A 14,666-nucleotide genomic window follows, 5' to 3' on the forward strand; every position below is an offset into this window, starting at 1 on the left:
AGCCGCATCGGTTGTTATGCCTGGATAGCCAATCGCCGGTTCTAAACAACGGTACCGGGATGATGCCTTGTGTGTGCCCCATCTGAGTTTTTCCATCGTAAATTCCGACGGACTTAGAAAGAGAACGTGTTCTCTTTTTTTTCAATGAAAAAAAATTATATCGGAAATTCCGTCTGTATGGAACTCAGACGGAGAAAAAAACACATATGCTCATAAGCAAGTCGACGCAGGCTCGGAAGCATTGAACTTCATTTTTCTCGGCTCGTCGTAGTGTTGTACGTCACCGCGTTATGGACGGTCGGAATTTAGTTTCACAGTTTGACAGTGTGTATACAAGACAGCTTAAACGGAATTCCATCAGAAAAATCCATTGGAGTTTATCCTGGCGGAAATTCCGATCGTGTGTACGGGGCATCATATAAAATAGCTGTCCAAAATACCAAGCCATTGACTCTAAATTTGAAGAATCTGTGAAAACCTTCAAACATGGCCTGTTGGGGGTACTTGAGAACCACTGCTATAGGGGAATTAAAGCATTTTTTTTAGGGGAAAAACACATTCATAACATCTCTTCAACACATGTTATGTGTTCCCATTAACAAATGCTGCAAGAAAAGAAAAATACCTGTTGGTCCACCAAAAATACAATGTGGTTCCACCTTCCTGTTTCGGCTAAGGCAGAAATACTAAATTGGGACTTTTAAGGTGGTCTAAAGATTTATTATTTAAATCATCAATATTATAATTTTCAATACAATAAAATCTAATTATTTCTCCCTAATTTAAGAAATCATTATAAAAATAGCTTTGTCAAAACATATGTTTTACTGCAGTGAAATCTCAAGCCATATTGTCAGTCCTGCCTGCTGGACTACAAAACTCCACCCACCCCCTTTCTTCTCTGGGTCTCTTCTTGTGTCTCCCATAAAAGCATTGGAGCTTCTTTCCACACATATTGTATTGCAGACAAGTAGCATGTGAACTCTATAGTGTCATTTTAACTATTTTAAGTAATAAACATAGGTATTATAAGCTCCTTGAGTGTGAATGTACAATGTATATGTAAAGCGCTGCGTAAATTGACAGCGCTATATAAGTACCTAAATAATAATAATAATAATAATAATAATAATATTATAAAAAGAATAAACATTCAGACTCATTCAATAAAGCAGTGCGCAATGATGTGCAGATAGAAGAAATGAACAGCAATCAATTCAAACTTCATGGCATTAAATCGCTTTGAAGTGAATTCTGAATGATTGTAATTGATTACTGCACTTTAGATGTTGCTCTTGCTTCGAGGCTATAGGTGCTCATAGTAAAATACATTCTCTTTATAGGGTTATTATCATATTTTTTGCTTCTACATTTATCTGTCTGATACACTGTATAGTTACCAGGAGCTATATACACTATTTTAAGACAGCATATTGATAGTGATACTTCTTTAACCATAATAGGCATAGGGCCACAGGGCAGTTTTTTTACCAGTATAGCAAAATAATTGGTCTCATGCTGTTCATGCATAATAGAAAAATGGTAATTAAAATAATTCCTTATCAATTATTTACAATAGTTTATCAAGATAAGCATGGCGTTAAGTATTAAATACATGTAATCCTGTTCCTATTAAAGCTGAACTTCAGGCAAATAGCTAAATACATATATGGAACTGTTTTACCCATACCACCTAATCATTCCATCATCCCAGCAAAACTGTCCCACAATTTTAGCAAAATCCTGGTGTCCTGAAGATCTGGGGTGTGTCCAGCAGCCCAGTGCCAGAATCATTATCCCAGCAGCCTTGATTTTCCCACTGTCAAGCAGTATCACTATACTGCTGGCAAACAGAAATATTGAAAATTGATTGTATCAATTCATATATGGACTTTTTAAATCCATCTATTGACTTAATTTTTGCACTATATATAATCCCAATTTTCATCAATTTATTATTATATTTTTAATTTCTTGCTATTTTACTTATTATTATTTTTTTGCTGACTCACTATCACATGCTTTTAACTTGTTTTTATTACGTTAAGTATGGGTTAATTATCACTAATTGATTATTGGTGTTATATAACATATGTCACTATTATTAGTGTTAAGGTTAGTGTGGCGTTGGAGATCCCAGCTGAATTAGTGAATTACTGAATCAGTTGGTAGATTCTGCCCCACACCTAATTCCGTGAGTTTGTGGAATGTACGGTACCTTAGTGGCAAGTTCCCAAACGCCACTTTTTCTCACGGGAGGCAATTCCGGCTCTCTACCGGCATGTGGAAGGCAATGTCCATGCCTCGCTGGACAGGGCGGTCAGTGGTAAGGTGCATATTACCGCTGACTCATAGTCCAGCAGGCATGGACAGGGACATTACCTATCTTTCACGGCGCATTGGGTGACTCTGCTGGCAGCTGGGAAGGACAAGGTACAGTAGTGTTGGAGGTTGTTTCCGCCACCACGCCTCCAAAATGCTACTACTGGTTGTGACACACCTCTCTCCCCCACCCCCTCCTCTTCTTCTTCCTCTGTGGCCTCTTCCTGTGCTGATGTGTCCTCGGAACCAGCGGTTCTCCGTAGGGGTTCAAGGGGCTACGCAGGTACGCAGGTACGCAGGCAAAGAGATGCCATGCGATGCTTGAGCTGGTGTGCTTGGGGGACAGGAGCCACACTGGGGCAGAGGTTCTGTCAGCTCTGCAGGGGCAGGCTCAGAGGTGGTTGACTCCACGCCAGCTTAAGCCAGGAATGGTGGTTTGTGACAATGGCACCAACCTCCTCCCCGCCCTGCGACAGGGACAACTAACCCATGTGCCCTGTTTTGCTCATGTCCTTAACTTGGTGGTGCAGCGGTTCTTGGGCAAGTACCCAGGCTTACAGGGTGTCCTGAAGCAGAAGCAGAGGAAATCTACCCCTAGGAAGGGAAATTATATTCTGTAAGAGGTGTCTCCTGTCCACAGATGCTTTATCACCAATCCTTGTTTCACAAAAAAAATATAAAAATTTCAAAAAATCATTTGTCATTGGGACAGAAAGTGAGGTGCAATCTTCTGAACAGATGCGCACAGACAGCAAAACAAATGTTACAGGGGTGATAACCCTTCTCTATGTTTTCCGAAAAGCTTAAAAATAGATTTTTTGTCTGGAGCTACACTTTAAAAAAGTACCAGTTCAAAATTACAAACAGATTCTACTTAACAACAAACCTACAGTCCCGGTCTTGTTTGCACCGCCTGTATACTGCTGTTCAAAGTATATAGGGCCAACGGGGCTTGTAATGACCTGGGGGGAGGGGGGGAAACCCATGCTATTTTTCTCAATGATTTTCATCCATATTGCAGGGACCAGGCATTACATTAAGCCCAGGTTCACACTGGGCTGCGGGAGTGAAGCCGTGTGAGTTCAGCTGAACTTGCACGATTTCGCTCCCGCTGGCAGTCCTGATTTTGGCCGCGATTTTAGAGACATTTGTGCAGGTTTCTGCACAGATGTCAATGTAAATCGTGGGCGGAAATCGCAAAAAGTAGTACAGAAACTACTTTTTGAAATCGGTGCAGCGCCGCAGATGCGGCGTCGCACCGATTAGGACGGTGCCATTGCCGGCAATTTGCGGCAAATACCGCTTTTTTGATAAAAACGCAGCAGTGTGAACCAGGCCTTAAGCCGCAAGCAGTTTTAAATGACTTTTTTCTTATAGTAATGTCATTTTGTGCAGGGACAGTTCTAAACACGTGCCACTTCACAGGCATACTACAGACACCCAGCAGGTACGATATTTAAAGGAATTTTTCAAATTTATTTTTTTCACTTTAAGCATCATTAAAATCACTGCTCCCGAAAAAACTTCAGATTTTAAAACTTTTTTTTGCATTAATACATGTTCACTGGGGCAAGACTCGGGTCCCCCAACCTGTTTTTCAATAACTTGCAAATTAGCCTATAAAATGAGCACTTTTGAATTCGAACGTTCGAGTCCCATAGACTTCAATGGGGTTCTAAAGTTTGTGCGAACGTTCGGTCCGTTCAAAGTTTCTGGTGCGAACCAAACATGGGGGTGTTCGGCTCATCCCTAGTCAAGAGTATGCCTTCAGCCTTCAGATTGCACTATCAAGGAGCAACAGCAAACTGATTATTCCATCCCTCTGCTCACTGTGTTTTCCTTTCCCTTTTACTGTCAGAAAATCTACTCTGCAGTTTGATTGATTTGGAGTGTTGTTGTACAGTAGAATACAGGAGGCTGATGTCAAGGCACAATTCTAATCTGTATTTCAAGAGCCTTTTTCCTAAATAGACAAGTTAACTACATGGCATTCTATCCTACCTGCAGTTCAGTTTCAAAATTCTTATCACACTAAAGGTTTTCTGGCTAGTTAACACAGCTGTCTGCTATTACACTACATGGCTATTGTCTTCTTGCTAACAAAGAGGGAAGCTCTTGAACATGTACTTCCACATAGCAGAGCTAGCCCTTGATGTCCTATAGTCTGTGACCTCTGACTCCCAGAAGATAAGCGGTGCACACATATGGACTTACAGATACAAAGGATTTATGGTCGTAAACATCTGAGTGATGAAATGCTCGAGTTCAAATTAGCCTAGCTTACTAGGTCTGGCCCTTACAGCTGTGCAGATTAATTGCTTCCTTTGACTTTTAGTGATTGCATTTTTGTCATACTTTGTTAGCTTAAAGTACTAACCTTGTGTCATACACATAGCTGTATTATTTTTGTGTTGTTTATACTTGAAACGCAAAAACTAACCATATGGTGATTGCTGTCCAGATCTTTTTTACTTACTGTTTAACATTTGTGAATTTGTTAGCTATAGCATGGTTTGTATCTATGGCATAGGAGAGCTGTAAAAGCTAGTTGACACCATTGACTGTATTGTAGTGTGCAATTCATGTTATTCATTAAAATAGATGAAGTAAAATGTGTGCATCTTATCTAACACTCACATTATACTTTTAAAGAAAAGGAGGCCATAGACGGTTCAAATCCTGGTAAGTTTAGCAGGGACCGGGCGACATTTAAACCATGTATGGACGGGCTGATTGTACCCAAGTTGATCAGTCAAATTGGGTGCAGACAGCCTGTTAAATGTTTTATACAATTATTGCCAGTGGCTATAGCTGCTAGCAATAATCACTGTGTTCTCCCCGGAAGGAACAGCTCCTCATGCCGCAGCCATCGGGAGAACACAAAATCTCAGTGGGAGGGATTCTCCTGTCAACACTGACTGTGTTGATGAGGGGGTGAATTGAGCACATCAAGGGCTGCAGGAAAAAAAAAAAAACACCATCTATGGCTGGCTTTATTGTACTGTAGTATACTAGTGATATGGAGTATTACATATGATTAGTGTGGCTTCTAAGTAGCCTTAAATAATCCCAGTCGGTGGGCTAAAATCATAAAAATACCAGTATCCTATAAAATATGCTGTCTCTTGAAGAACTATGGGTGTTCCTGGTGTCCAACACTACTGTGTGTTCCGGGATACCCGATCCTCCACTGGACACCGTGTTTCCTCCCACCAGCAGCTAGATACCTACTACAACCTTTAGTATCACATCGCTTGTAGTGAGTAAAACTTGTAAAAAAGTGAAGGAGAAGCACCTCTAAGTGCAGACATTAGGGCAAATTTATTGAAATCAAACAATTGGCAACTTACATTCAGCCAGTGTAAAACAAGCACATCTGAAGATCTAGGGTAAGGCCTCGTACACACGATAGGTTAAACAGAGCTCAACGATCTGGTGGACCGTTTTCATCGGTCAAAACCGATCGTGTGTGGGCCCCATAGGTTATTTAACTATCAGTTAAAAAAAAGCCAACTTGCTTTAAATTTAACCGATGGATTCCTAACCGATGGGAAAAAAACGATCTTTAGTAGGCACAACCATTGGTTAAAAATCCACGCATGCTCAGAATCAAGTCGACGCATGCTTGGAAGCATTGAACTTCGTTTTTTTCAGCACGTCGTTGTGTTTTACGTCACCGCATTCTGACACCACAAACCGATGGTGTGTAGGCGCGACGGACCATCAGTCAGCTTCATCGGTTAACCGATGCAAACGGTCTATCGGTCCGTTCTCATCGGATGGACTGATCGTGTGTACGCGGCATAAGCGGTCAGCAGTGATTGTCATTGGGAACACCATCTCCAGTCATTACAGCCCATCACTCGATTCCATGAAGTTGGTTGTGTATATGTATATATAGAGTTCTTAGTTCACTATTACTAGGTAGGAGTTGGTCAAATCCTCAACATGTTGCGTGGAAATGACCCGCTTCTTCAGAGATAAGGGGAGCAAGTCACAAAATCTAAACATGCCAAAAAAATTCAGTGTGGAAAATGCCAAGCCACCGCTCGGATGGCCTGGCATTTTCCACACTGGAATTTGTGGCATGTTTAAAGCCACATGGCTGCTGCCTGTTATTAGCTATTTTTTGGCATTTGGTTGATTGGAGTGGGTGGTGATATGCAGCCTTTTGTGGGGTACTTTGCCACCTTGTTTTATTCTCACAACAACCCCAAGGGTGGTTTTGATACACGCATTTAGCCAGACTTCTGTGCTTTCCTTTGGTTGGTCCCGGACTTTTGTGACTTTCTCCCCTTATCTCCTGAAGAAGTAAGAAGCAAGATGAGCTGAGCTGATGAGACATAAAACTTGAGGCAAATCTAAGCCAAACCTTTTTTTATGAATTTTTTTAATTTTGGATAGAGTATGGAATTGGTAAAACCCCTGTCAGTTTTTTGTTTTTGTTTTTTTCATCTGTGTCTCATTCAAGAGATTTTCCTTGCCTGGTACACACAACAGGAAATGAGACGAAACTGCTTCAACATGAGGTAAATCTCTTGGAAAACTGCCACTGGAACAAATGCCCCCATTTGAGATCATTACTCCTATTTCTGTTGTGGTGGGAACACAACATTTTTGATTTTCCCTCACTTTAGTCTCAGTGACATTGGTCACTGGGTTACAAACAGCAAAAAAGAGAAACTAACATGGGTTCTATTGTCTGATAGACATTTTGTGTTTTAAATAAGTGCTTCAGAAATATTTTTTCTACATTGACTGTGGCAACAGAGGTCAGTAGGAGCTTGTTTAGGATCTCATTTGCTGCATGTTAAGACCTTGTAAATATGCAAATATCCAATAACTGGGCAATGATTGAGTTAAAAATGGAAAAACAAAAATGATTACAATGTTTACCTAATGTATGTTTCTCCTTTTTCAGATACCAGATTCACACAGGTCTCCAGCATTCTATAATAAGGCCTTCTCAACCAAACTGTCTACCTCTGGACAACCTGACTTTGCCACAGAGACTAAAGGACATTGGCTATGCAACACATATGGTAGGGAAATGGCACCTGGGCTTTTATCGTAAAGAATGCATGCCAACGCATAGAGGATTTGATTCTTTCTTTGGATCGCTTTTGGGCAGTGGAGATTACTACAATCATTATAAATGTGACAGCCCAGGAACTTGTGGATATGATCTATATGAGAATGATAATGCAGCATGGGATCATGATCACGGTATTTATTCCACGGAGATGTACACCCAACGAGTGCAGAACATCTTGGCTAGTCACAATCCTAAGAAACCTATATTCCTTTACATAGCTTATCAAGCGGTGCATTCACCTTTACAAGCTCCTGGAACTTATCTAGAAAACTATAAATCCATTACTAACGTAAATAGGCGACGATATGCTGCAATGTTGTCATGTTTAGATGATGCAATCAATAATATTACCATTGCTTTAAAAAAATATGGCTTCTACAATAACAGTGTACTTATTTATTCATCAGATAATGGTGGGCAACCAATGGCAGGTGGTAACAACTGGCCTTTGCGTGGTAGCAAAGGCACATATTGGGAAGGTGGTATAAGAGCTGTTGGTTTTGTGCACAGCCCCCTTTTTAAACACAAGGGTTATGTGTGTAAGGAACTCATACATATAACAGATTGGTTTCCCACATTAGTTACTTTGGCTGGTGGAGAAATAGATGAAGACATGCACTTAGATGGATATGACATATGGGAAGCAATAAGTGAAAAAAGGCCTTCTCCAAGAGTGGACATTCTGCACAATATAGATCCTATGTACACCAAAGCAAGAAATGGTTCTTGGGCGGCTGGATTTGGTATTTGGAATACTGCCATCCAATCTGCAATTAGGGTGAACCACTGGAAATTGCTTACTGGAAATCCTGGTTATGGAGACTGGGTCCCTCCACAAAGTTTCACCAATGTTGGACTCAGCCGTTGGCACAATGAGCGGGTTTCTCTCTCAGGTGGAAAGTCCCTGTGGTTATTTAACATAACAGCTGACCCCTATGAAAGAGTTGATTTATCAAAAAAGTACCCAGAGGTTGTAAAGCAGTTACTTAGAAAACTTGCACAGTTCAATAAATCTGCCGTTCCAGTGCGTTATCCCCCAAAGGATCCAAGAAGTAACCCTAAGCTTAATGGTGGAGTTTGGGGTCCATGGTACAAGGAGAGTAAAAAAGCAAAAAAAAATAGTTCAAAGAAATCCAAAAAAAACAAGGGGAAGAAAGGTTCAAAACACCGCAAACAGATGTATTCCGGTTGCCATCCACCTCCCTCAAATGTACAACAAGACAGTTTGGTGCTCAGTTAATTATACCATTGTTTTGTGTACTGCACAATACATAATATACAATGGCAATGCGACAGTACAGTATAATAACATGAGAATGATAATGTATACACCAACAAGTTCTATTGTTGAACATATATTGATTACATTGAGAAATAATGGATGCCTTAAAGCAAAGGGCTCTTGAAATGTAAATCTACCTAAACTTTTTTTGTATTGAGTTAGGAAGGATCAGAGCATGTCAGATTTATATTGCTACCTATGTTTTTTTATTGGGGAGATTTTCTCTCACTTTCTACACCACTGACCACCCATCATTAGGACAGAAAGTGAGGGGAAACACTGCACAGTACTAAAAAACCTGACGGATGTTCAAACCTTTTTGCTCTATTCATAGAAAACAACACTTGGCCAGCATTCTACTTTAAAGACCAGCTAAATCCAACACTTTTTGAGCTTTATCCATACTGTACATGGCAAGAGTAATTTTAATTAAAAAAATTGCTATTTATAACCCCTTATTTACCCCTTATAACCCCTATAAACCTCTGCCGAACAAACAATAAATTGAAAGGTTAATGTGTGCATTGTCCATTAACTGCTTGCCATCCATATACTGTTAATATACGGCGGCAAGACAACTCACCTGTGCAGAATCACGTACCTAGTATGTGATCCTGCACTTCCAGGTCTGGGGAGCACACATGCACCGCCGGCGGGCCCGCTCCCGCTGTGATTGGACACAGCAGGAGCCAATCAGCGAGTCCAGCAGACTTGAGGTCCACCGGGGCACAAGCAGAATGGCGGTCTGCCTATGTAAACAAGGCAGACTGCCGTTCTGCCCATAGGGAAGGTATTGATCTTGTGTCTCTACAAATCAGGAACAAGGATCTCTGCCTTCCCATAATACAAGCACTTCCCACACAGAAACCGAGCACTGGTTAGGCACACAGTTAATGATGTTAACCCCTTCTCAGCCAGTGTCATTAGTACAGTGATAGTAAAAAATAAATAAATAAACAAAAATTCCATAAATATATCCCATAGTTTGTAGACACTATAACTTTTGCAATATACTTTTATTGGGATTTCTTTTACCAAAAATATGTAGCAGAATACATATTGGCCTAAACTTATGAAGAAATTCGATTTTTTTTATTGGATCTGCTTTGTATCAGAAAGTAAGAAATGTTTTTGTTTTTTGTTTTTTAAAGTTGTCTGTATTTTTTTGTTTATAAAGCAAAAAAAAAGAAAAAACGCAAAGGTGATCAAATATCACCAAAAGAAAACTTTTTGGGGTATAATTTGCAAAAATATTTTACAAACTTCTTTTGTGCATAAATTGCAAAGTATGTATATTCTTAATTGATTTCCATAAATGATTTATCAATCAAAAATCGGTCATTACATGATGGCTATATTGTTTTCTCTTACTAATGTGTGTTCGTTTTCGAAAGAGCGCCCAAACACTTTTTTCTACTAGTGTATGGCTAGAATAAAGAATGTAAGATTCAATAAACTAAACTGAAACCTAAACCCAAGCTCTAGGTAAACAGTTAAATACATCAGCTAAAATACAGATTCCCAAGGCTGACAGGTACAGTAGGCAGCACCTATTGCCTCTGATTATTTCCTTTTTGCTTTTTTTCTTCCTTCTTGAACATAGGAACAGTTTCTTTACTCCAGGCAAGCAAAATCTTGGTCTCTACTTTTACAGCGCAATAGTCTATATATCAAGAAACTACTGTTCCTTGATAGATCTTATTTCATAATTTGTTTCTGCCATTGATTTCTTTGCTTGTACATAATGCATCACTACATTTAATAGCAAACTACTTAAATGCCTTTCATACCATTACCTAATTGCACAATTGCTTTACATTTTGTGTGCTAAAATCTGAGAAGTATGCTTTATGATTATATTCTAAATGTTTCTTATATTTCTTTAGTATAGATTATTCAAACAAAAGTGTATACAGTATGTATTTTGGTTTACCTGCTTAATGAGTTGTAGTTCTTTTCAGTCAGTATTATGCTTTACATAGTCTTGCCATGTTGCCCATCCAGGCAGGGTGCTCCTGTTTTCTAGTTTCAGGTTTGAAAATTCTGTAGTCACATGTTTGCTAAAATCCAGATTTTTTTTTATTTTAACATTAACCAGTTTGATAAACTGCTGCCTTATCCAGCAAGCGGGCAGGTGACAGAGGACGTTTAAAACCGAACCATGAAATGATAGAATTGCCTTCTTGTTTATGTAATGTGGAACACTTGTGTATGGCAGAATTGTGTAATGGCTGAAAAAAAATGTCAGATAATTTAGGTGGTAAAATAGGGCCAGATTCACAGTCGAGATACTACGGAGTATCTCAGATACTCCGTCGTATCTCTCAGAGTATCTATGCGACTGATTCATAGAATCAGTTACGCATAGATATCCATAAGATCCGACAGGTGTAATTGTTTTACACTGTCGGATCTTAGGATGCAATACCGCGGCCACCGCTGGGGGGAGTTCGCGTCGTAAACCAGCGTAGGGTATGCAAATTAGCAGTTACGGCGATCCACAACGGTTTTTCGCATTCGCTACGTCGCCGCTACTCTAGTTTCCCGTCGCAATTCTAGTCGTCGTTTGACCTGCCCTAACTTTACACAGCAATCGTATTGCTGTGTAAAGTATGGCCGTTGTTCCCGCGTCGAAATTTAAAAATGAACGTCGTTTGTGTAAGCCGTCCGGGAATACGGAATTACGCTACGCGTGTCGCCATTCGAAAAAATGACGTCACTGCGCGCAAAGCACGGCGGGAATTCCGAAACGGAGCATGCGCAGTAGGTCTGGCGTGGGAGCGCGCCTAATTTAAATGGCACACGCCCATTTAAATTCCGCTGGCTTACGCCGGAGGCCGCCGGCGTAGTTTTCATGGCAAGTGCTTTGTGAATCAGGCACTTGCGATGAAAACTTGCGGCGGTGTAACGTATCTACGATACGTTACACCGCCGCTAGTCTACGTGAATCTGGCCCATGGTTCCCAATTGTGTATTAGGTAGTTTGCCTGGAATCTTACTTTAAGGCTCATTTACACTTGCTTTGATTTTAACACAAATTAAAGCTCCTACCTAAATTTACTTGTATTTTTATATAACCTTCTTGCATTTTGGTTTAGCGATCTTAAAACTGAAAACTAGTTTTTCATAGAAAAGGTTTCTCAGTGTACAGTCTTATTTATACCAAAGTAGTCCTCACACTGTATTATAATGTCTCTAGTATTAGCGAAGTATCTTCTATAAAAATTTAGAAGCAAGCCTCAAGAATTTTTAACTATGCAGTGCTGTAATTTATAATAAAACATGCCCAATCTGAGACATTATGGAATAAAATATTGCAATGTAAATAAAAACAGCAGATGAAAGGAAATGGTTTATTTGTCATGTTTTTTTTTTAATATATATACTATGCTTATCTCTGAATTCTTTGTTGCACTTTATTTATATGAGATGACATAGAGACCATACATATGAAATAGACATGTGCGTTCCCGTTCGTAACAAATGGATTTTCGTACGAATTTGTTAGTTTTCGTACATTCGTATAAATTCGAACTTCCGAAAAGCTGAACGAACCAAAATACGAAAATTACGGAATTGCGAATAAGCAAAATAACGAACAAGCGAAAATACGAACGTATGATTGGACAATCTTAATAAAATACGAAACACCGAAAAAGCAAATGAACGAAAATGACATCTATAACGAACGATTTGCATTCCGTATTTTAAATCCTTTGTTCGTATTTTCATTGATATGTTCATATTTTCATTTGTGTGTTTTGTAAATCCATTTCTTTGTCTGTTCGTAAATTTGTGTACTTGTATCGTTCTTTCGAATGGGCACTGGGCAGTGTAGTTAGTGAGTGATTACTTAATATCTTAGCCAATCAGCTTATCTCTTTTGTGCTGAGTCACATTGTACAGTGCAAAGCCTCGTACACACGATCGGACTTCAAACAAACTTTTCCGTGGATTTTTGTCTGAAGGGAGTTCGCCGGACTTTTAAAACCGAAAAAGTTTGTCCGATAGAGCGTACACACGGTCGGATTTTTTGGAAAACGCTCATTTTGACGTTTGTTGGCAAAAAGTCCGACCATGTGTACGGGGCTTAAGAGAAAGTATATCACAATATGGATTAGCCGCGCGTTGCTATGTATTTGCGAAAGTACAAAATTACGAATCCATTAAACGAAAATTATTATCTAACAAAATTACGAAATTTCGAATCAGCGAAAATAAATTACACAGAATTACGAATCATTCAGTATAAACGAAAATAAAACTGTTATGAAAATACGAACGAAAACTTGCATCTTACGAAATACAAACGGGTCCGAATAGGAAATCTTAAGTCTTACGAAATTACAAATCTACGGAACGAGACGAAACGGAACAAAAAAATAGGAAAATGTTTGTTGTGCACATTATGAAATATATTAATCTAACACATTATTTAGAACCTTCTGAATTACACAAATGTTATTAAATAACTTAACTAGGAATTCCATAGTTAACAAATAAAGGTGGGAGTTCAGTGGGAATTTAGTGCCCTTTCAAGCAAACTATGCAGTGAAAAACCTTTTTAGTCCACACATATTGCAATACATGTTTAAGCTGGCCAACTGCGTCAAAGTAATTCCTCTTAGGCCTCGTACAGACGAGAGGATATCTGTTGGAAACGGTCCAGCGGACATTTCTGCTCCCGATTTTGATCTGATGGGCTGTACACACCATCAGATCAAAATCCCCGCGGAAAACATCCGCAGTGACGTGCCGCGCCGTCGCCGCGCCGATGACGCGGCGACGTGCGCGACCCTGGAAGGTAAATACTTCCACGCATGCGTCGAATCACTTCGACGCATGCGAGAGATGGGGATCGGGCAGACTTATCCGGTGAGTCTGTACAGACGACCGGATAAGTCAGAGGGACTGGATTCCAGCGAATAGATTTCTTAAGAAATTTTTATCCGCTGGAAATCCGTCGGCTGGATTTTTATCCGCTGGGAAATGTCCGCTCGGGCCTACACACGACCGGATCTGTCCGCTGGAACTGATCCGCGGATAAATCCCAGCGGACAGATCCGGTCGTGTGTACGAGGCCTAACAGACAGTCCTATACTGCTCTGCCACTCCAAATGCTACGGTGGACACCATGCCAACATGGGGCATAAAGACACAAGGTGGGGGAGAGCTACTAGGGTCAGGTCTGGTCACTGACCCGCATTACAACAGAGAAAAGTTACAGTATACCTGTACTCAAATTCCAATATCGAGTACATGTATTTAAAGTGGTTGTTAAACCACTATATCCTTTTTATATAATCCTCTTTGTTTCCTAATGCTGTGTGCCCAGTGTGTATGTGTGTTTTATAAAAAAAATGCTGTCTATACCTGATTACAGAGCGCTACTCGGCGCTCACGTGACTGGCCGCCTCTATCCTCCTCTCCATCTGACAGCTGCAGCAGGGGGGCTGAGAATCCCCCGACTTTGCAAACAGTTTTCCATGACCCTCTAATATTTACATTAAATACATTCCCTTGACAGGGCCCCCAGCACTCACAGGGGCAGTATGGGACAGTACAAAGGGTGCTCTGCTGCCTTTGTCTCCTCCCTTCCCTCTTTTCTCTATTGGTAGGTTTCTATTGGCAACAGCACTGAAGAACTGAACAGCAACAGCACTCCTATTGGGGACTTTTGGTGGTTTATTTTTTCGGGATCTGAGAAAGGACTTCCAGCAGCGGGGAGAGTCGGTCTGCAGCAATCCCACGCCCCCCCCCCATTTTGTTATTACAATTTTGTTATTTTGTTCCGCTCATTCCGCGGAACGAGCGGCACACTGACGTCACCCTCCTGGATTGCTTGGTTCCCCAGACGGACGGGTCTGTCTGCTTGTGTCCGGCCGGCACAGCAGACTTTAGGGTTTTCTGACACTGCTAAATTGTGAGTGTACATTTTCTATGTTTATTATTTATTAAAAATCCATA

General features: G+C 40.3%; 1 protein-coding gene across 1 annotated transcript in view; it reads left to right on the plus strand.

Moving 5' to 3' along the window:
* Positions 1 to 9,646, plus strand: part of ARSJ (arylsulfatase family member J) — a 132,425-nt gene extending 122,779 nt beyond the window's left edge. Inside the window, exon 2 of the mRNA XM_040328573.1 lies at positions 7,244 to 9,646. Coding sequence (XP_040184507.1) covers positions 7,244 to 8,657 — 1,414 coding nt within the window. The 3' untranslated portion in view covers positions 8,658 to 9,646. The remainder of the gene's footprint in view (positions 1 to 7,243) is intronic.
* The last annotated feature ends 5,020 nt before the right edge of the window (positions 9,647 to 14,666 follow it).

This window comes from Rana temporaria, chromosome 1 (genome assembly GCF_905171775.1).
Source record: "Rana temporaria chromosome 1, aRanTem1.1, whole genome shotgun sequence".
Lineage (NCBI taxonomy): Eukaryota > Metazoa > Chordata > Amphibia > Anura > Ranidae > Rana > Rana temporaria.